Below are 23,134 nucleotides of genomic sequence, written 5' to 3' on the forward strand. Positions count from 1 at the left end.
AATTTTTTACAGAGAGAGTAATCCAAACTTGGAATGAGCTGCCCAAGGAGGTGGTGGATTCACCATCTCTAAACGTTTTTAAGATGAGACTGGATGTGGCACTTAGTGCCATGGTCTAGTAACCACAGCAGTGTTGGATTTGATGATCTCGGAGGTCTTTTCCAACACGGTTGATTCTATGATTCTATGGCTAATCGTTACACTGACTGCTGATAGCTTGCAATATTTGCTGTTTGTGTTCACTGTCCTGGAATCATTCACACACACACTCCTCACGAAGAGAAGAAAACGATCGCATCCAGCATCCTAATGCTGCAGGTATGCAGTATTTATAAACGCAGTGTGTATGACGGAGCAACACTGCATTTCCTTTTTTTTTTTTAAAAAAGCCACAAACCACCCAGCAAGCCGAAGTTCCCGGGGACCGCCCTGCCGCGGGCACGCCGTTCCGCCTCCGCCGGCGGCGAGGAGCGGCCACCCACGCCTCGCTGGGACCGGGGGCGGCCCAAAGGCTGCGCCGCCGGCACCGCGGCTCGCTCGGGCTGCTCCACGTTGCGCTCCGCCGTGCAGGGGCGGCGAGCGAGACGAACCAAGCCGAGCCCAGCCGCGCAAAGCCGAGCCTAATCGAGCCGCCCCGCCCCGCCCCGCCCCTGGTCTGTCCCCGCCCCCGCCGGTGCGGGCCCACCCCCCGGCGGCGGGGCCGCTGCGCCGCCGAGCCATGCGAGGCTTTAAGCGGCAGGTGCGGGGGAGCGGAGCACACGCACAGGCGGCGGCTGCGGCGGCCCGGCGGTAGCGGCGGGCGGGCGCCTTTGGGCTCGGCGGGAGCCGCGGCGGAGCGGAGCATGTCGGTGGTGACCGGGGGCAGCGAGGCAGCGGCGGGAGGCGGCGGCGGGAACCGCGTTTTCTTCCAGAGCCCCCGCGCCGGCGGCGGGAGCGGCGGCTCCTCCGGCAGCACCTCCCGGGAGGACTCGGTGTCGGCGGCGGCGGCGGTGGTGCAGGTCCAGCAGCGGCGCCACCAGCAGGGGAAAGTGACGGTGAAATACGATCGGAAGGAGCTGCGGAAGCGGCTGGTGCTGGAGGAGTGGATCGTGGAGCAGCTGGGGCAGCTCTACGGCTGCGAGGTGCGGGGCCGGGGTCTCGGGGTCCCCGGCGCGGTTGCTGCCGCCGCAGTCCCCTCGCCCGCCACTGCCTTCCTCGCCCCCGGCATCCTCCTCCCGCCCCGACTCGCCTTTCGGCGGTGGGCAGGGGAACGCTGTCACCGCCACCTCCAAATGACATTCCTGGCCCGCCGCCCCCTCCCTGCCGCCGCCCCGCGCCTCCGTGGTGCCCTGCCGCAGGGAACGGGGGGAAGGCGTTCCCCGTCCTGCAGAAGGGGTGTCCCCCGTACCCTCCCGAGCTGAATGGGAGGGGACCGCCCTGTGGGGACGGGCGGTGGCTACCGCACGGCCGGGCATGGAGCGGTCCCTCTTCTCCGAGGGGGGCGGGCGGTGCGCCCGCGGCGTGTTTGGCCGGGAGCCGCTGTCCCTTCAGCCCTCCAGGGCAGGGCGGACCGGGGCTCGGGGCCAGGCAGGCTTCGGTCTCCATTAGACGCGGGGTTGGGCGAGCGCCGGGGCGGCCGGCGGGCCGGAGTGGGCAGCGGTGTGCGGCGGGCACAGGGGGAGGAGGAGGAGGGAATGGGAGCTGCACGGGGGCTGTGCGGAGATGGCTGACTGATAGAAGCGGAGTAGATGCTGGCCAGGAAATTTCAGTGAGCAGTTCGAAGATCATTAGGGCGAGAATCGAAAACACTGGGGGGTTTTATGTACCTAATTTATAGGTATCAAACCTGTTTTTCTGTTACTCCGGGCGAAGAGTGTTGCCAGAATGAATTCTCTTTTGTAGAGGACAGGTGAGCAGAGCGATGTTTCAAGTTTGTTCAAAGGAATAGCAACTGTTGTTGTTCTTATAGAGATAACAAAGTTGTAAGTAAAGGAAGTACCAGTACATCGTTTTGTCAAAGCTTCATTAAAAAATGTAGACCGTCTAGTCCCCAGGAGATCCTACCTCTCTTCCACCTCAGGTATTTACTGTTATAAAGGATCAAAATGTTAAGGCTGACCTGACGTTTGCACATACTTTTCCCGTCAGTAATCTAATTCGCTTTTATTAGAGACTTCTGAAGTGAGATTTGTTAAAGCCAAATGTGAATTTTGCAACTAGCATCTCTGGAGCCAACATCTCACACCAGGGCTCCTGGGCATTCTGGAGCTAGGAAGGCAAGAGCTTGACAGTCCTTGAGGTGTAGATGTCTTGAGTGGATGTGAAAATGTAAATAACCTGCATGGAATATCTAGCACACACATAATACAAATGTTTAAAGAGACTCCTTTAATCTCAAAACCAGTTTATCAGCCAATTTGTTAGAAGCATGCATAAGAAATGTGCATGTGGCAAGTTAGACTTCCTTAACTATTCACATCCATGAGCTATGGGAAGGAAAGATACAAATGGAGACTCTAGTTAAAAATAATAAAAATAAACAGTTCTTACTCTCTGTCTTGGTGTGATTTGCCTCTCCAGTCTCATGACTTGTTTGGCCACGTAGCCTGTAGGCTGCAAGGATTTCTCTGAGGTCAGGAGTGTTTACAGTTGTTTGTGTGAACTGATGATTTTGTGTCTGCGCAAGCTCATAATGTAGTTAGTGTCTAGTCTGCTGGATCCATCCTCTGTTTTAACTCTCGCTGTTCAAAAGCACCAGGCCTTTTTGGGCTGTGTACTTTTGACGTACAGGCGTAATCGTTCTGTTTATAAGAGAGTGCAATACATAGGACGAAACCAAAGCCCAGAGGAATTTTTGCTGCTCTTCACAGTATTCAAATCATAGGCTTGTTGAAGGAAGACCTTTCATTCTTTTCCTTATTGCGGTTTTTGCCTCCAACTAAAATAGAAAAAGATCTGCTTTAAAAGGAGGGCTCTTCATTAAGGTGGGAACCGTTTATGGTTGCATAAAGCTTTTTTGACGATTTGGTTTCTGAGGTAACTCTTAGGGGGAAAAATGGTTTGACACAAAAGATGAAAATGCTTTTAGCTTTGAAGGCTGAGGGCAAAATGTTTGTCATCTTCTGCTCTTCTTTGCTATTATGCATGAACTTTATCCAGTGCCAGCACAGATGATGGTAGTGAAAAGGTCAAGCAATTAATATGCTATCAGAATAAAGTTGAAGATGCATGATGAGTGTAGTGATTAAAGACAACAGCAATTTAATGCAAGATGCTTTCCCTGAATCTGCTTGAATTACTTTTAGGCTTAGAGATATAGCTCTCAGACTGAAATTTAATCACCTATGCAGACAGTTAATAACCCTGTCTGAGGGCAGGTTGTGTGTAGGGGGGAGGGGGTTGGGAGTTGCTCACTTTAACTTCTGTGGAAGATCTACTATAACTTCCCAGTGCAATGGTACTTAAATTCTGAAACAATCTGAAGTCTTTCATAATGTCAGAAATAGCCATCAAATTGTTAATCCTGGAAGAGCTAACCAGTGTCAGTGTTTCATTGCTATTCTGGTTCAGAGCTCTGTTTCTAAGGAGCAATACACTTTATTCCTGGGAAGAGCAGATATAAGTAAAAGGCACTTGCATTGTGGTGCTTGGAAAGTCTGCAAGAATACTTGAGTGTCTCTCTGTGGGACTGCATAAATGTAGTACCTGTTCACTGTTTTCCATTTAAATAGTCTTTCCTATTATGCTGAGATTCATCAATAAGTGGATACTTGCAGAAACACTCCCTTTATTTGAAGCTAAATATGTATTCAGAGTCTTTCAAGTCGGCTATAAGCCTCTCTTGGCTTGATGACAAAGTTTACGAAATGAGGTTGGGAAATAATGAGACAGGTTTGTTTATGTTCTTTTTCTAGTGGATCTTGTCTTTACTGATACACTTCCAGTTTTAAAAACTGGATGCCAAGCAATATAATGGTGTTGGAGGGAGTGGTTTAGAAGGAGCTATTTGAGACTATTTTTAATGCAGACCACAGTTATATGATACCAAGATCAGCTTTAGAAAGGTTACTTCCACATGATGCAGACTTCAAGGATAAAAAACAGCCTGAATGGTAAAGGGTTACCACGGTAGGAAACTTTAATAGGACCAGAGAGACTTAAGCAGGATTTGTTGGGCACCAAAACCTTCAGGCTAATGTACTCAGGTCAAGTGCTTCAGGTGAGTGTCAATCTGGCTGTTTGTTTCTGTGATTGCTTCATTAAAAGAAAAGTTTTACAACCTGTTTGTTCTGGTTTCTATGAATGCTGAAACAGGTTGTGGTCACAGGTTAGTATATTGAAAATACAGTGCCTTAATTGCAGGATTTGGACTGACTTCAGTGTTGACCTTTACTAGGTATCTTGTTTCTAAAAATAGTTTCTCCACAGATGCTTTGTGTTTTGGGCTAAGTCCATTATTGGTTAAGAATTGCAAAATAATGCTGCAGAGAACAACTTACATCGTCACTGTTCATTCCCTAATGGTTTGCAACTTGTAGTTCAGCACGAAAGTGATGACAGTCTAGTTTTCCAGATGTATGATCTACGTTGTGTGCACCTGCCAAACTTGTACAACTTTATATATGGAAAAAAAAAAAGAGACCACTGGATTTGTCCCCAGAAGTCATTCAACTTTGCAGGTGAATTTCTGTTCTCTGGGGTCCTATGTACTCATGGTTGTAGCATTTGCTATAAATGGCACACAGATTTTGCACAGCAATGAAGAAAGATTTTGTTTGTACTATGGGTTTGTTGCTGAATATTTTTTAATGTAGAGATTTGCATGTGCAAGTCAAATGGGGCCTTAGATTCTGCACTCTAGAAGCTGAGTATTAGACTTACTTTCTAATATGAGATATTAGATATTGCTAACCTTTGCTGAGTAATAAACTATTTTATTAGAGTATGTCTACAGAGATCAGTACTTGTCAAAGGATATGATGTTGGTCTGGAAGTAAGAGGGTGTTACATCCAAACATACTCCTCTTCCATTTCAGAAATGGAAATGTCCTGGGATTCTATTTAAAAATTCACTGTGCAAGAAAATATAGTTGGAAGAGCTGTCCATGAAGGCTCTTCAGGCATTTCCTTTAGGAGTACAAATCCATACCAGACTGAGAAAAGGGAACAATTTAAATCAGTACTGCGTGGATCGAGAGCTCTCTTCCTCTGGGTGCTCTGTGACTGCAGTGCTGGAGAACACCCTCTTTGGTCATGCTCCTGAAGCTGCTGGGATATGCTAACAGTGACCGCTTGTCCGTAATATAGCTCCAGAAAGTCTATTGGTTTGTGCGCACTTCAATTTGAGCTGGTGGTTGCTAGACAGGAGAAGACAAGAGGAAGGCCCTTATTTAGACTGGAAAGAGTGATCACGAAAGTAGAAATCTCCTAGCCTTCTATTTCTTTTCCTGCTGCACAAATGTCTTGGCTGCAGTGGTCAAAAGCTAGTGGCAAGGTCTAAAAGTTGGACTGAGAGTTGGGAGGAAGGTGAGCTGTCTGTCTTGTATGAGGCTTTCTGAAAAGGATGGATTTTTGCAAGAGGGGTTCTAGTCAACCCTAAGTTCTAAACAAATTGACTGTATTTTCAAAATATATTTTAAATACTGGATATATTTAAAATATATTTTAAATACAGTTGCAGACTGATGGGAGGTCTACCAGGACCAGTGCTGCATATGCTGAATAAAGTTCCTCTGCATTTGCATCCAAGCATGCATTGCTTGTGATTTGGTGAACTTGTTTGTAACTCTTTCTCCACTACTGTTTGGGACTATATTTATATGGGGCACTGTCCTTTGGCACAGTATGGACCATCTTCTCCAGCCCACTTGCTCATGGGTCACAAGATTGCCATGCAGATCCTGTGTCTGAGACAGTTGACATGGTTATCAGTGATCCATTCTGTTTTGGGGTTGGAAAAATGCTGGATAAAATGGTGCAAGGACTTCAGGGCCAAACATTTCCATCCCCACATTCTGTTCTTTCCAAAACAACCTGGTCAGCATGCTGCTAAGACTGCCATGTTGTGATGTGGGCTTGAGGTGTGATCAGGTACTACTTATGCTTCAGGCTCTAGTAAGATAATATTTGAAATTCATTATTCATTTCTCAGAAAGGCATTTGGTAAGAAAATCCACTGAATAAAATGCTACAGAAACAAACTTTTACCTACTGACTCTGAATAGACTTCTAATTTGTACTAAGATCTCAGAAATGGTAATTGTGTTTGGACTCTTTTCTGAATTGATCAAAAGTGGAAAGAGGCTGAGAACCGGAGAGAGTGTCACCCCTCTAAAAAGGTGCAAGTCAGTAGGACACATAATAAAGGATTTATTTCTTCAGGAGATTGAGTATTACAGTCTAGATGTGTTGGAGTGAAGTACTTGGAGGTCCATCAAATTGCTTATAAATGTATTTGGATTATATATTATTTTATATCTATAATATATATTATAGATAAAATATATAGTTGTCTTTTGGACAACTAATGCAGGTGTCAGATCTCTGTGTTGTATGGCATGAACTTTGGAGCACTCTCTCGATGGCAGGGATGCTGCTCAACATACCTGTGTCAGTTGAAGAGCTGCTGTGATCAGGGACCTACAACGTTGCAGGCAACACAGGTGTAGCAAAGGCTTATTCTGTTGTGTGGCAACCACAGAAAGGTATTTGAATCCTAAGAACAGAAAATCGGAAGCTTAAAGAAATGCATGTTGTCATAAAACAAACCTTGTAAAATGTGTGCTGTTGCTTTCAGAAGAGTGGCTTAAATACTTGTGGGGTACCATCATCTGATTGTGATGAAGTAAGTCTTTTATTTCTAAATGCACTTCTTAAACTCTCATGTTAAGTTCTAAAGACTCTAGTAGGAAAGGTACCACCATTCAGCTACTTTCCTTCCTTTTACATGCAAAATTTGCACAACATCTCAAAGGAATTCAAGAAGAGAGAAGTTCATCAAAGTCAAGTGCATTTCCAAGCACAAATACAGGCTTGGTGGAGAATGAACTGAGAAAACTCTGAGTAGAAGGGCTTGGGGGTGTTGGTTGATGAGAAGCTCAACATGACCTAGGAATGTGTACTTGCAGCCCAGTAAGCCAACAGCATCCTAGGTCACATTAAAAGCAGTGTGGCCAGCAGGTCGAGGGAGGCAGTTCTTCCCCATTTACTCCAGTCTTGTGAGACCCCACCCGGAGTACTGTTTCCAGCTCCGGGTCCCCTAACATAGGAAGGACAGGGACCTGTTGGAGAGAGTCCAGATGAGAGCCACGAAGATAATTAGAGGGCTGGAGCATCTCTCCTGTGAAGACAGACTGAGAAGGGTTGGGATTGTTCAATCTGGAGAAGAAGGCTACAGGAAGACCTTAGAGGGGGCCTACAAGAAAGCTGGACAGGGACTTTTTACAGGGGCATGTAGTGAGAGGACAAGGGGCAATTGCCTTAAACTGACAGAGGGCAGGTATAGATTAGATATTAGGAAGAAATTTAATTACTGTAAGGGTGGTGGGGCACTGGAACAGGTTACCTAGAGAAGTTGTGGACTCCCTATTCCTGGAAGCGTTCAAGACCAGGTTGGATGGGGCTCTGAGCAACCTGGTGTAGTGGAAGGTGTTCCTGCCCATGGCAGGGGGTTGAAACTAGATGATTTTTAAGATCCTTTCCAACTGAAACCATTCTGTGATTCCAAGAAAATGATTTTTTTCTACTACTTGATCTTTGTATAGTCTAGATGTCATTTCTGCATTGGTCATGGTTCATTGTTTTATCTGAACCAGCAGCAATGTTCTTCACTTCCAATTTAAGGCTTCACAACACAAATTATCTTTCATAAACTATTCTATAGCAATTTTTTTGTCCTTTCCCTCTCTGTTCAAGATTCAACTGGTATCTTTGCTGAAGCAGTAGGTGTGGTTGTTTTATAATAAGGTGAATAAATAATTGATTGCTTACATCACTTAAGATTTTATAATTGTACTTCTTATGAACAGTATCTTCCAATCTTTGTGGCTACAAAGACTCTTATGCCTTTGGGCAAATTGCTTTACCTAGTGCCAGTACTTGATTATCCAGGGTAAGAAGGGAGAAGAGGGGGTGGAAGGGAGAACATGGATACAATGGAAAAACTGTGGATAGAAAAAATAAATGGTAAACTATGCTACAAATCATGCAGTGAATGTACAGCTGAAGGGAAAGAGGGGGAACTGGTCATTAATCTACCTCCTTCTCCCATTGAAGTTTGTCACACAAACTCATTATATTGCTTTTGGACTCGAGTCTACCGTGGATGTATCTGTACTTGTAGTACAATTAAACTACAACATGGATGATCTATCCACACATAGCTGAGAGTGGGCTATGCTGTGCTTTGTTGAGGGTGCTGGGCTGACTTAGGGGCCGTTGTTCCCGTGTACTCCTGTGTTAGAGTGGGATCTCTCCTTATTCGCATAGATTTGCAATAGCTGATCTAACCTGTGCTATGGAAGCAAATGCCTAAAACAAAAATAACCCCGTTTAAATGAGGAAAATAAGTATTTCATGGCATGTTTTACTCTTCTTGTAAGGCATAGGGAATGTTTCTAAATAGGTGTTGTATCTAAATAAAAAGATGCGAAATGAAGTCTTACTTCAACTAGAACAAGTACTGTGATAGTTTAGTCTGATGAAAACCCTAAACTAATTCTCTATTGATTCATGCTTTGCAAAGGCTGGCTGAACTCCTGTTTGCGTTCTTATAGTTCTCCCTTTAGAACAGCTTATGTGCAGCCACTTACACTGTACTTGGCCCCAAGCCCAGCCAAAACACCCTATACAATTTTGTAGTGCATATTACTGTACATAATGTGTACATATGGTATCCTGACAGTGCAGGAGATGCTGATAGAAAAAAAATAAGTGCTATCCCATCTCTAACCTGATTCAGTCTGAGTTATGGTCACCTTGTCTCTTGTCACCACAGGTGATAAAGCAGCAGCAGCAATATCAATCAATTCTTTCAGCAGCCCTGTGTCTTGCCTGCAGTATTCAAAAGCTAAATTCTCATTTCTCCCTGTCTTACATCTAACTCCAGAAACTTCTATTTGACAGCATAATTTGAGTAGGTTAGACATGGCTATCCATCTTTGTCACTGCAACTTTTGGCTGCCTGTTATAAAACATTAGCAGTTTTTTTTGCTGTTTCTCCCCGTGGAATGTGGAATTATGGAAGTCAAGATTTCTAGAACTTACTAATGCTGGAGAAGGGGGATAAAATCTTAATTGTAGGCAGTCCATACAGCACTCCATACTCTATGACTGTATTTCAAAGGGTAGAATAAATTTAACCTGTTAAAGATTTTCTTGGAACAAGGAATTGTTTGGGCAGAGGTATACACTGTAACAAATCAAATCTTCTTTGAAGTGATAAGTATTTAATTCTGAGGATCACATTTGAATGGCAGAACTGTTACCTCACCACTACACCACCACTCCCCCCACCCTGGGAGCGTGGTATCTATTCTCGGAACCAGTTCAACATGGCATCTTAAACTATTTTTGGGGAACACACAGATTGCAGGCCCAGAAGGCGTCTTGTATCTTTTCAATCCATGTGATATTTATCAGTAGCATAGATCTAGTGGATCTAAACCTAGAGAAAAATAATAACTATACATGCACTATACGTCTTTAATTATTAGAATGCTTGTAGATAATTAATTCAATGTATTACTGTTCAGCCTGTAAAGCAAAACTAGTACAGAAGATAGCATTAATTTAGTGGCATAATGGTAAATAAATAAATGGCTACTTTGTGCAGTGGCGCTAGTCCACAGGTGACGCTTCAGTGGTGACTGAGAAGAGTTTACCATTCTAAATGTGCTCCCAACAAAGGGATCACACACTTCAGTCCTCTGTGTTGGACTTCATAAATGCAAATGATGGCACAATCAATGCCTAATGAAAATCCTCTTACCAGACTGTCTTAATAGGATTACTTTCTAGAACACAGAAATGGGAAGGATCTCCTAGGTCACATGGTCTTCCTTCTCATTTGCAGATAAGCTCTTTACATTTGATATAATTTTTTAAATGGAGTAACTCAGTTATATGATGCTTGTTTCCACATTATTTCATATATTTAAGTATATATTTTAAACCTTTTAGACACTAGTCACTTTCCCACCCCTTCCATAAAATGTAGAAAGACATAGACAGAAGATCAATACTTGCTTGGAATGAGCTTGCCTGGACTTTCACTCTGAGGTGAAGTTTAAACAGATTGTTAATGCACTTTGCTGCCTGTCCTTACTCTGGGCGTCACTGGGCTCAAGTGATGACCACAGTTGAGGGGCAGAAGTATTAAGACAGTGATTCTGCTATAGTTCAGTTACTACTGCAGTATTTTGAGTAGATGACTACTGGGAGAAATATGCTCACTAATATTTCATGGAATTAATTTAGCAGTACTTGGAAAATATATGTTAGTGGCTTAAGATCCTAACTTATTTTAGCACTTGAATGATAACCTCTTTGAAGCAGATATCTAAATTAATTCCAGCATGGTAGAAACAATTTGTTCTACTTTAGGTGACTGGTATATAACATTTTGACACATTTACTTTAAACACGAAGAATGCCCTAAGCCTGTACAGTTGTTTGCTTTACATTTTGAAGATAGTACCTGAAGCACATAGTGCACTTGTTTTGTCAGAAAAGAAGTCCAAATGTTCTGGAATATATTACTGTGTCTTTTTTTTTTTTTTTTTTTGTTTTGTTTTTTTTTTGTTTTTTTTTTTTGTTTTGTTTTTGTTTTTTTTTTGTTTGTTATGCTAGTAGTAATCATGCCATTTTAGTCTTATGGTCAAATTCTCTTTTAGGCATGTTGAGGTAAAACTGCATAGTCTTCTTATTTAAAAAGCTAACAAAAGCCCCTAAAATTTGGATTATGTTAATATTGAAAACTGAATTCTTTCTGAGTGCAGAAACTGGTGTGGGGAGGAGCACTGGTGGTAACTGGCTCACTGGCAACCAGAAGCATCTCAGCTCTTACTTAAGCTGTTGCTGTAGTACTAGTTTACTAGTCTGCTTAGCTAAAGATTTAATCAACTTACTTATAGGTATCCAGCTGCTATTTGTTTATCAAACCCAAACTCTTACACATAAGGTTTACTTTAGTGTCTTGAAGTAATTCTGATAACCAAAGAATGCATTTATACGAGGAAGCAAGATATCAATCTTTCACTTATAATTTGGAGACTGTCTTGTCTCAGGTTGCCTGCAAAAGAGGCTTCCAGGACTGCTTCTGTAAAAGCCAACACCTAAACAAACTTTCTACCTTCTTTTTCAATGTCTCTGAGCATTTTTTGCTCTCCAATTTTTTTGGATTTCACCTTAAAATATGTAATGGTTATATTTGATATTAGAATTGTTAACTCTTACTCTCTGCTAGTAGTTTGTAGTGCATTGAATGTAGCAAGTGGAAGGAGGTAGGACAATGTGTCAAAATACATTTCTGGGAATCTGACAGTGAGAAGCAGCACTGGAATCAAACAGGGGTCCCATACAGTCTTTAGCTCCCTTCTCCCAGGGTTTGTCATCCTTGGTGGGATAGTCATGGCAGATTATCCCACCTCCTGGATCTAGAGTTTGCAAATTCATTTTAAAGATCCCTCAGGCACTTTTCCATATTTTGCAGTACTGGGACTTGCCGGTGTAGCCAAGTGGTGTCTCTGGCCCCTGGGGAAGAGGAGTGTCTGCTTTAAAGCATGTTAGAACTCCTGATGATATTTCTTGACATCAGTGGACCAGAGCCAAAATGCATTGACTGCCAGTCCCTGGCCTGTCTGCTGCTCAAAACTAGTATCTTGGGGGAGGGAGAGGTCTAGCAGCCATCAGTGTGTAGAGCACACTGCTGTGCCCAGGTAACACTTGAAGGAATGACTTGTTACAAACCATGAAAGCAATCTAGACCTCTTGCAGACTCAACTTCTTCAAGAAGAAGATTATGTTCCTTGTACATTCTGCAGGATGCAAGAGCACTTGTTTTGATACCGCTCAATAAAACATTTCCCTCTAAAGCCCCAGAAAGCAGACTTCTTGTCTCCCATGTTAAATCAGAAAGGACGTAATACTTCTAACTAAAGAAATATTGGCAATTGAAAACTGTCTCCTATTCTGACCAATAACACTTTAATTGGCTGGCAAGACAAAAATGCAATGAGAAGACCCTGAGTGTGTCAGATGTTTGATGTATCCATACTGTATGACTTTTATTGCAGAAGTCGATTTACACACAGCTTCTCAGAGTAGAGAAAATCAATACTGGAGACTAACAGACTGTTTTTACAGGGCTGCTGAAACAGGTGAGGAGAGCCATTTAGAAGCCTCATTATATCATGTGCTCTTTCCTTGTGTTCTTTCAAACAATCTGATGGAGTAATTAATCCTTGAAGTGCCTCAAGAGGCAAACCTACTTAATTGCGCTGCTGTTTAACCTAAATTTCCAGAGTGCAGAGGACCTGGTGTTGATCCTGTTTGATCAAATTTTTTTCAGAGTATATTCTTTAGGGGTTTTTCCATCTCCATTCTTACAAAAAAGTAATCAGTCTGTCAAATTTGACCTGGTATACCATTGTCCTAGTTGCTATTGCATTCTTCCTGTGTGCAGAATTATGTACAAATTGCAGGGAAGTAGTTAGCTGGATTTCTGTTACTTGGAGATGGGGAGCAACCTGCTCTTGTGAATCAGCCAGAAGTAGGGAAGTCCTGTGACTCCTATGTGGGAAGTCATTCCACTGGCATAATCCTCAAAGCAGCAACATTTAGGAAACTCCTGATGGCTTAAGTTCTGTGCCTTTTAAGGGTGACTATATAACAGTGATTTAGTGTACAACATGTATTTGCTAATACCAAACTATTTCTGCTCGCTGTGAAAATGGAGGATGACAAAAAACATGATATGTCCTTCCTATCTGCTTTGGAGTGTTTTGCTTAATAGAAGTGACATCCAGCCATAGACTTAACATGCCCTATTTTTATATCAAGAACACAAGGTATTTATTTTGGAGACAATACTTGATTTTTAACAAATGTCTTGTTGTTGAGATTGGATCCATGTTATGGGTATGGTTAGGAAGTGCTGAATGCTTCTTTCTTTCTCTGCTCAGTATAGTCTATGATCAATGCCTCTTCTTCATTTAGCAATTTCATACTCTAGTGATTCCTTTAGACTTCTGTAGAGATGCACAAATTAGACAACAATTCCTTAACCAGCATGTTCTGGATACATTTGGATCAGCTAAAGTTGTTTTGATAGTTCAGCTATGAAAACAGTAAAATACCAGTATTAGTACTAAAGAAGGCTAAATGAAGTCTGACTGTATATCAGTTTCTTCTCTATGCTTACTAATGACACTGCAGTTGCAGAGTGCAAAGTTCTTTACTTTGTCTGCATAATGAGCAGAGATTTTTTTTATTAGCCCTATGGCTGAATAGAATGCTTGGTGTGCTCTACTATGAGTGGCAGTTGGTTTTGGGGAAACAGGTATTTTGGTATCAGAAAATCTTTTCACTGTAATCATATCATCTCGCCAGTGGATTTTCTTCTGTGTTGTGCTAAAGATGTTAGAGAGCTGCAGCCATTGTAGCAGGGGATTGAATTTTATCATCAAAGTTATGGGCACCATGAGGTGTAGAGTTCTCAAAATTCAGAATCTTGTGACATTTGCTCTTGTATTTCACGTGATGCTTGTTTTTTGTCATTTAGCAGCAATGGCATGAATCCCAGAGAACTTGCTGCTCCACCTTGTATTTTGCACATGCCCCCACCTGCTGGCTACATCTCTGCTTTTACTGCTGGTGGCTCTAGGGTAATTTACCCTCTTAGGAGGCATACCACAAGGACACATGTCCTGCCTTGAGAACTGCTCTGAAATTTAAGTGCTTGAGAGGATGGAGTGGTTGGTAACTCATTTGGAAACCATTTCCTAGCAAGTGCAAAAGCTGCAGTTGTTGACAGGGCTCTGAGGAAATGGGGATTTTCCCACCCTTTCTCTACCTACTTTTCTAGTGACAACAAGTGGAGTTCAAGTCCTGTGCCAGCAAGTTCTGTGTTGTCATAAATATCGTGCCTTTGACTAGTGGAGAATAAATACACCTCTCTCCTCTAGAGCTTGCTTCTGTCCATCTCTGCAATAGGCAGTAGAAGGATATCCATTGCCTCTGAACCAAACGGAAGTGTTGGGTTATCGGGGCCACATAGGAAGAGACTGGAGAAGAAAAGAAGAAAATGAAGAGTTGGGTGGACCTGGAGAGGCAGAACTAAGGTAGAGATGGCATGTAGAAAATGTACAGTAGGCTGCCTGCCTTGTCTCCATGCTTTTCCAGGTTATTTCTTGTACTACTGTGTACTTCAAATCCAGATGTGTGGGTATATGTCTCCTTGCCCAAATTCTGCTAGCTTGCTTATGCCAATTTGATAAATATAGGTAGTTATTCTTCTGACTTGCTTTCTTCCTGTGCCCTCTGTCTCCTTCTGTCTTTCTCCGCTAAAGACTCACAGAAATATTCACAGTAGTGAAAGAGAGAACTTAAGAAATCAGGGGTTGTAAGGACAATGAGATTGACAATAGTTTGTTCTGAGTCTGCTTCCTGTGCTCTAGATGTTGCTCTTCAGACAAGTGAGAGCCGGAATTTTGTATTTTAGAAAAAGTTGTTTGAATAGTGTTTAAAGCGGTGGAGAGTCCACTGGATATGGATTAGAGGGAGAAGTAATACGATCACTGTCAACAACTGCTGGTATTTCTAAAATTTAGTAAGGATGTCTGTACATTTAAATCTGAGACACATGATGTACCGAAATGCTTCTGAAACATTTGTTCAGTGTTTTTTGCAACTTGTAGGTCTAATCTGGGCATATGTCTTCAGGTATGCTTGTGCAGTCGCCCCCTCACTCCAAGCCTAACACCAGGAGGTGAAATGGTCATTGTAAATCACTTTTCCTCAGAATTTTCTGGGATGATAGGCATTCAGTAAAATAAATTGTTTAAGGCCATAAGGACTTTCTCATGGAACAGGAGCTACCAGGTCTAAGTGTCAGAGGTACAAGCTACAGAAAAAATGAAATAATAGGCAGTTTTGAGTTGATGTTCTGCACTCTATACCTCCTAAAGGCATGTTGTGAGGCAAATTTTTAATAGAGGCAATTTTCCACTCACCAAGCCCAGCTAAACACTTATTTAATTTTAGTACTCCACCTATGGTACCAACAGTTAGTGTGAGAAAATTGCAGTCTTTCAACATTACTGTCAAAATGACCTGTTCACCCTGTCAGATTATGGCATCTGCTGTTATTACAGAATACCACTATTTTCTCATCCTTTTGACTTTTTAACTTTACAAAAAAGCAAAACCTGAACTATACTTGCAGTTATTTTCACAGTGCTGAACAGGAGCACTGGAGATGTACTTCTGAAACACTGTGACAGACTGGCTGGCTATGCCTTGAAAAAGCGTGTTTCTTCTCATTTTCACAGCTGCAGTGCTAAGCATAAAAGCAGTGAAGTTAGAGTGTGTCTGACTCTCTCCTTCCACAGTGGCTTGTTTTTCATGTTGCGTGATTGTTTCTTTTAGCAGTCATCCAGGTTTATGTGGGTTTTGGTTTTGCTTTTGCTTTTCAAATGGTTAGTTAGCAAATCAATGTGAAGAAAGTTGCATGAAAGCCTAGCCTGGGAATTTCTTGCCTTAGAAGACAAAATACCTAGACATATATAGACAAGGCAAAAAGAAGGGAAGCCATCTGTGAGTTAGCAAAGACTGACTCGCAGGGTAGCTGTGCACAGAGAAGTTGGCTTTCAGCTCTGCTGCTGTAGATGAGTCTTTGCTTGCTGTAGGCTGAGGAGAAGAATAATAGCAAGCAGAAAGTGTGTGTTATAGGAGGAAAATCAATATATGAGAAGTTGTGCTTGTTCGGCATTACTCTGGCTTAGTGTTTGAGATGTTGCAGGAAACGAGACACAGAGTGAAAGCTGAAAGAAAAGGATGTGATCTCTCCTCTCTCCTAATTTACAAGCACTCCCTTTTCAAATCTTGTAATACTCAGCATGGAGCAGCAGTGATGCTGAAGCTGACTTCTGGTCACAACATGGCTGCAGAGCAGTAGTACTGCTGGTGAGACTGGCTGTCAGTGAGGGAAGGAAAACCTGGGCACCTTTGAGAAAGGAGGATGGTGATAAAATCATAGAATCGTTTAGGTTGGAAAAGACCTTTAAGAACATTAAGTCCGAACATTAACCTAGCACTGCCAAGTCTGCCACTAAACCGTGTCCTGAAGTGCCACATCTACACGTCTAAATACTTCCAGGAATGGTGACTCAACTCCTTCCCTGGGCAGCCTGTTTTAGTGATTGACAACCCTTTCAGTGAAGAAGTTTTTCTTAATACCCAATCTCAACCTCCCCTGGTGCAACATGAGGCCACTTCTTCCAAGCTAAACAACCCAGCTCCCCCTGCTGCTCCTCAGCAGACTTGTGCTTCAGACCCTTCACCAGCTCCATTGCCCTCCTCTGGACTCGTTTCAGTACCTCAATGTCCTCCTTAAAGTGAGGAGTTCAAAACTGACCACAGTACTCGAGGTGTGACCTCACCAGAGCTAAGTACAAGGGGATAATCGCTTCCCTTGTCCCACTGGCCACATTGATGCTGATACAGGCCAGGATGTCATTGGCCAACTGAGCACACTGCTGGCTCATGTTCAGCTGCCTGTCGACCAGCACCCCAGGTTCTTTTCTGCCAAGCAGTTTTCCAGCCTCTCTTCCCCCAGCCTGTAGCACTGCATAAGATTGTTGTGACCTAAGGGCAGTACCCAACACTTAACCTTATTGAACTTCATACAATTGCACTCAGCTCATTGATCTAGCCTGCCAAGATCCCTTTGCAGAGCTTTCCTACCCTCCAGGAGATCAACACTCCTATACAACTTGGTGTTGTCTGCAAACTGACTGAGGGAACACTCAATCCCCTTGTCCAGATCATCACCGAAGATAGTGAAGAGGACCAGCCCCAGTACTGAACGCTGGGAGACACCAGTTGTGACCCTGTGGCTGGCTGCCTGGTGCTGGGTGGGAAGTGTTTCTTGCTGAAATTCAGCTGAGGTTGTCTCTGCCACTGGCTGCAAAAATGGTATTTGGTGAAAGATACTGCTCTTCATTGTCAGGTTTTATGGAGCAGTCTGGCAGTGCTGTGTGGGGCTCAGGTGCAGTGTGCAGCCCTGGGCCTTGCTGCTGGTCACCCAGTGTGTTCGTGCTGCTCCTGTTCCATGTGAGTCGCCTGGGCCAGGGAATGGCAGCCAGGGTCTGTCCCACGCCCAGCCAAGAACAGGCAGCCAGGGGCACCAGGGCAGCCCCAGCTCTGGGAATCTCCCTGTGGCTGAGCCAAGGCCGGGCCCTGGTGTGGGTCTGGCTCAGCAAGGCCTGTGGATGAGCTGTGAGGAGCTGGCCCTGCTGGGACATGGCTGGGGCAGGGTCTCATGGTCCCAGGGGCTCTCATGGCAGGCCATGGGGGTGATGGGGGTGTTCCTGGGGCCTGAGCACTCAGAAGAGTTTGGCTTCTTGCACTGGCTTGCCTGTGAGCAGATATGTTCTTACACTGGATATGTTCTTACATATCCTTGCTTTAGGATATGTTCTTACACTGGCCTTTGGTCCTGAGTGCTTCTTAAGGTTGTTGGGGGCAAATGTGAGAAATTTGTCCTTGCAGGGAGAGCTCCAGGTCTTGATCACAGGCTGTAATGTAAGGCTGTGAGGTATGTTAACATGTGTTGGAGACTGAGCTTTTAAAAATCTTGGTGCAGACCCAGCTGAGTTATCATAACCAGAGTGACCATGTGGAGCCTGATGAGAAGGTGTGTGTCACACCATTAATTTAGTTTTTATGTAAAGACTCATTTTTTTGAAGTCTTTGTTCAGCCATGAAACCCATTTGAATGTCAGTTTCTGAAATAATGTTTCTTATTTTATTTTCCTCATAACAGTCTGATATGCTGAAAGATTTTGCTTGCTACAGACTCTTTGTTGCTAAGGATGAAATAGCTGTAAAAGGCAGAGTAGCCGTACAAGGCGGAGAAGGGAAGGGAGAAGAGGGACAGGCTAAGCCCAGAGCCCATGAATGTTGTTTGGAGGAACTGCAGTCCTCCTAAGGACTGGAAGCTGGCTGGAGGTGTTAAAAGGAGAAAAGATAGTAAGAGCTCGAGCACTGTATCTGATCCAGTATTCCTTCAGAAGCTGGCAATGCAACCCTCTCCTATCACTTTGTCATGGAAGTTCAGTGGCAGGTAACAGGATAAAAGGAAGTACTGGAACTGATGACTTTTCTGGTTGCATCTTCATAACTACCTGACCTGCAAAGCTTTCTGCAAAGATTCATGTAGGTAAGAGAAAAAGGCTTAAACTTGTCAGATAATAATTTCTTTGCAGCAATGTAAGCCAGTCTTGACTGCTGCTGTGTTAATGGTGCCTTAAAGAAAACTATCAGCAGGCTAATGGCAACTTTGAAAACAAAACTTTTCATATCCAAAAAGATGAACATTTCCAATCCTAATGATCCATTTAACTGCCATTATTAAATACATCACAAGAAAAATTATATGCAATTAAAAAGGAAGAAGCCTGTTAATGTAACATTGAGGCTGTGCGATTGAGGACAGTTAACTAACTGGAAGACCAATTTTTAAAACTGAGGTTAGTTTTCATTTGACTCTTACAGAATTTTATTCTTCCTGTTTCCCAGATAAATATTTACATTGCTTTAATTCTGAAACACAGTCAGTCTGAAGTGCTCAAAGGTTAATGAACAAAGCTTCAGCACTAAGGGCTAGCTAAGTATTTCCTCCACGTCAGAGATGGAAACTATCACTTTACAACTTGCTCAACGTCACACATATATTTCATGGTAAGATCCTATTGTAAGGTTATTGGAATCAGTCAACTATTTAGGCTGTGTTTAATTGTAGAATCAATTCACTATTTGTAATTCCTGTTTCCTAAATGTGGAGCGCTTCACTCTTTTCAAAAACAAACTCCCTTGTGAATTGCAAACTTCTGCAGGGTGGCAGTCTTGTAGTGTACAAATTAACTCATGTTCAGTTGACATGTTTATTCTGTGTGCAAGATAACCTTGCATGTAAAACACAGTCAGATGCAGAGCAGGTGCACTAACTTGGGCTCCTGGGCCTGGTGTACTCGTAAGCAGCATGAATCACTATGTACCTAGGCACTTCAGTCCCACATGCCCGTTGCTAGGACTGCTGGTGTCTTATTCCCATAGTTTTTTTTTTTCTGCAGTAAACTGAGCTGCTTTTTATTTCCCAGAGAATTGTGGGAACTTGGCTACTCTTGGGGCATATTTTGAGGGGGAAGAGAAGATATTGTGGGAAAGCATCAAGTAACTGAAATTGCTTTGGGGCTTAAATCAAAGGGCTATAACCATCAAAAGGTGGAAGAGAACCAGCCCACAAGAAAGCAGCAGTGAGGGTTTTGCCTGTAGCTCCAAACGGGCCAGGGTGGCTGGGAGTGGAATGCCAAGTGCATGGTGGACTGACTACTTATGTGAGTAGGAGCTTGTTTGGAGAAATGCAGAAGTAAAGGTCCAAACTGACTTGCTATAAAACAAAATGTTAAAGAAGACCAGAGTGGTTTCCTGTGATTAAAAATTTTGAACGAGACAAGTACCATTGCCTTGGCTTGTAGGGCAGTGTGAAAATGCTCTGATGTAAAACTTTGGCCCAGTGCTCAAAACAAGTGTTATCACCTAAACCAAACTGCCAGGTTGAAAGTATATGTAACATAAGCTACCAAGCTGCGTATACCAAGGGATAGGTAATTTTTAACTACAGCTTGTTTTTCTGTATATTTGGAATCTCTTTAGATTGGGAGCTCAACCAGCTGTTGCTTCTTCTTTGGCTCTATCTGAAGAATTTCACATGAGTATTCCCTATTTGAGTGAATACATGGATTTTCGGTGATAAAAAGTAGTTATTTTTTGTCTATGTGTATTTTCTGTTTGTTCATTAAGAACGACAACATGAAGGAACTTAAAAATTAGCCTGCTTTCCTTAGTGTAATTGCATAAATATTTGTCCAGATCTACATCAGAAACCACAGTAGAAAATAAATTCTGGTTTGTGTTGAAACAAGGTGAAACTCACGTCCTAATTTTTCTAATTAAGTACGTAATTGTTTAATCCTTTAGCACTGGAAAATGGTGTTGCAAATTTGTGTATTTTGGTTTTGAATATTTTTATGTTACAAAGTATCTTATGACTTGGCTTGTCTTTATTCAGTGGTAGTTGCCACAGGCGTTATATGAAGCATCTTCAGCATTTTTAAAGCAGAATAAACGTAGAAGTACTCTTGACACAGCTTATCTCCTGCTTGCAGCTGTAGGTAGTGGGTATTTTAAGCAAAGGAATAGTGACTATATTTGATTTTAATGAGTGGCAATGGGTTCTGCTACCTTCTTTTAACTCTCTATTCCATAGGCTGGTTAGGAAGCTTATGTTAGACTTTCCTGGTCATAAAGTGCTACCCAGATGCCTGTATTCTGCTGTGCTGAAATGACCAGGCAATGGCTGCTGCATCTGTTCCATATGCAGTGGATTTTATCCTGAGAACTCTTGTTATGGCACTGCTTATTACGAATGTAGGATTTATTAGTGTCCTGACTCCTGTGCTTGGCACCATGTGTGCAAAACTGAACCATTTGTTCTTTATCTGAGCTACCTGCCTGTGGGAGGAAAATGGGTACAGTGTACTTTACACGTATCTTCTACAAGCTGTGAAGATGCGCTTGAGGGGGTTGCTCCATCTTCTCTCTTCCTAACCATCTTCCAAACCATCTGGGTTTGGAAGAATTTGAGAAGTATTGAAAGTACCTATTTGGTAACTTTGGGCAATAATGAGAAGATGGGGTCCTCTAAAGCACAAATGTAGGTGCTTTAGAAAAATCTCAACACTTTTCTTTATTTTCAGAAAACAGCTCTCCCTCTCCCAGTCCTTTATGTTGTCTTTCAACCAGCAGATAGAGACCTCTTAAATGGCCCGAGCTTTCTTAAGCCCTCCATCAGCGGAGAGAGTCAGACATTTCATAAGCTGTTGCTGTGACAGTGAAGTTCAGTAAACAGGGGTGTGTAGGGGTGGAAAGTGCTTTTGCTGCAGTTCTGGAGGAATTTCTAATGTTTAAACATGCGCTCATTCTGGAGATATCCCAAAATTGGGGAGGTGAACTTTAAACTCTGCTTGCATTTGCCTTTTGAATGATTAAGAAGGCTAGCACTAAGCGAAGGTTGGTGGGAAGGAGCTGATGATACCACCTTGTGCTGACTGGAAGGACCCTGTGCCAACCAGTGCCTTTTCTGAGCTAGACAGAGAATGCTTTGACTTGGTTTGCTGGAGAAAATCTTGCCTTTGGAGGTTGCATATATGTGGAGCCCAGCTTTACTTGGAGGAAAAAATCTATCCACGAGCTTGGATTCAGGCCAATTACTGCATGAAAAAATTCTCATGCTGCTCCTGTATTTTGGCATGCTCACTCAGCCTGACCAGCTCTTAGAAAAGCACTAGTGTTTCTTTCACATTTCAGGGTGCCAGACTCCTCATCCAAACTTTTAATTTGAAACTGGGTATTCTATTATTAGCTGTAGCCTGAAGTGATTTTCAGAATCCACCTGTCACTTTGATTATGCTTACTCTTTATTTGCTTTGTTTTCTTGTTCATCGATAAGAGAAAATATTAAAGAAATGTGCATTCCTTGCAGCTTGTGGCTAATGTGGTGTGCTAACATGTTTTAGAATGCATAATAAGAGTTTTGAAGAAATCTGGTAATGTAGGTTTGACAAAGAGTGATTACATGCAATCATGACAATGCATGGGGAGTCCTCTGAAGCTCAGGCTTTTGATCTGGGGGGGGGAAAAAGAGGGTTTGGGGCTACCCGAGCACTGATTTGCCACTACTAGTTTTAAAAGGGTCCTCTTCCACTGCAGAAAGTCTTCTGATCTGGTGCTACAATGTACTTAAAAGCCGAGCAGGAGCACATTATTTTTATGGGCATAAACACTTTCTCCAAGCTCAGGACAGCTTGCTGGACTCATTCAAATACAAATCCTGAAAGCAGCTTTTCTGGCCGATAGTAATTTGGACTGTAATTAGATCAGGGTTGGCTGTGTTTTTAAGGCATTAAGTGTATTTGTTTCCATTATTAAGCTAAAATGACCAGCTAAAAATGTTTGGCAGAAAATTTTGTCTCTGTGTGTGTCTTCTGGCATGTTGACTCCTTTAATTCTAGCTTGAAATTGGCCAGAGAGCGTGATTTTAACTGTAGAATTTAGCTACCTATTTTTACAAAACTTACAGACCCCCTGAGTATCTTCACTGAAGGTAAGAACTTCCTTCTTTATGAAATTGTAGAGGATACACACAGATAAGTTGTTATACCTTCTTATATATTCTTGAAAAGGAAAGGGCTTTATTTGGGCACCTGAGAATCAAGACATGAAATTACAGGAAACCCACACTTCCTTAGCTCTAGTGCTCCCTAACTTGTGTAATTGTTTCTGCTTAGTGTAAGAACAGACCTGAGCAATCCAAACACAAATGTGATACATAGCCCAGCCCTCTTTGAGTGTCACTTTAAAGTGGATGTTTTACTAAAGAAAATGACCTGTTAACAAGAAGTCAGACTCCGATGTGAAACATTTTCCAGTTAGTAGTCATCCCCTGAATCTACTTTGTTGATGTGCCGTTTCATTGGCAAAGGGAGTCTTCGCTCTTTTGTGTGCCACAGTGTAAAAAAAACCCAAACCACAAACAAACAAAAGAACAAAATGACCCCCCTCAAAATATACCCTCCAACCCCCGAAACTCCAGTGATCCTGTATGTTACCCTGGGAGCTAGGTGAACAGTTGTTTCATCTACAAGGGGTCTTGTGGAAGTCAGCTGTTTCGGGGTGCATTGGATGTAGTTTGTGCTGAAAACTACTTTGACAACTGAAATCTTTTAAAAGTGGAAAACAACAGAAACATGAGACAGGAGCAGCATGGATCTTCCTCTCTTATCTTTTTTTTTTTTTTTATTTCCCAGGGAGGGAA

General features: G+C 42.7%; 1 protein-coding gene across 6 annotated transcripts in view; it reads left to right on the forward strand.

Moving 5' to 3' along the window:
• The first annotated feature begins 672 nt into the window (after positions 1-672).
• PPP1R14C (protein phosphatase 1 regulatory inhibitor subunit 14C) overlaps positions 673-23,134 on the forward strand; it is a 54,349-nt gene continuing 31,887 nt past the window's right edge. For 4 of the 6 annotated variants that reach the window (XR_007908287.1, XM_051811252.1, XM_051811248.1 and 1 more), the window contains exon 1: positions 673-1,121. Coding sequence is in view for 5 of the 6 variants with exons in the window: in XM_051811252.1 (XP_051667212.1) it covers positions 843-1,121 (279 nt within the window). In the remaining variant the exon portion in view is untranslated. The remainder of the gene's footprint in view (positions 1,122-23,134) is intronic. The other 2 variants (XM_051811249.1, XM_051811250.1) reach the window with 2 other exon arrangements.

This window comes from Manacus candei, unplaced genomic scaffold (genome assembly GCF_025592945.1).
Source record: "Manacus candei isolate 608988 ecotype Guabito, Panama unplaced genomic scaffold, ASM2559294v1 h1tg000081l, whole genome shotgun sequence".
Lineage (NCBI taxonomy): Eukaryota > Metazoa > Chordata > Aves > Passeriformes > Pipridae > Manacus > Manacus candei.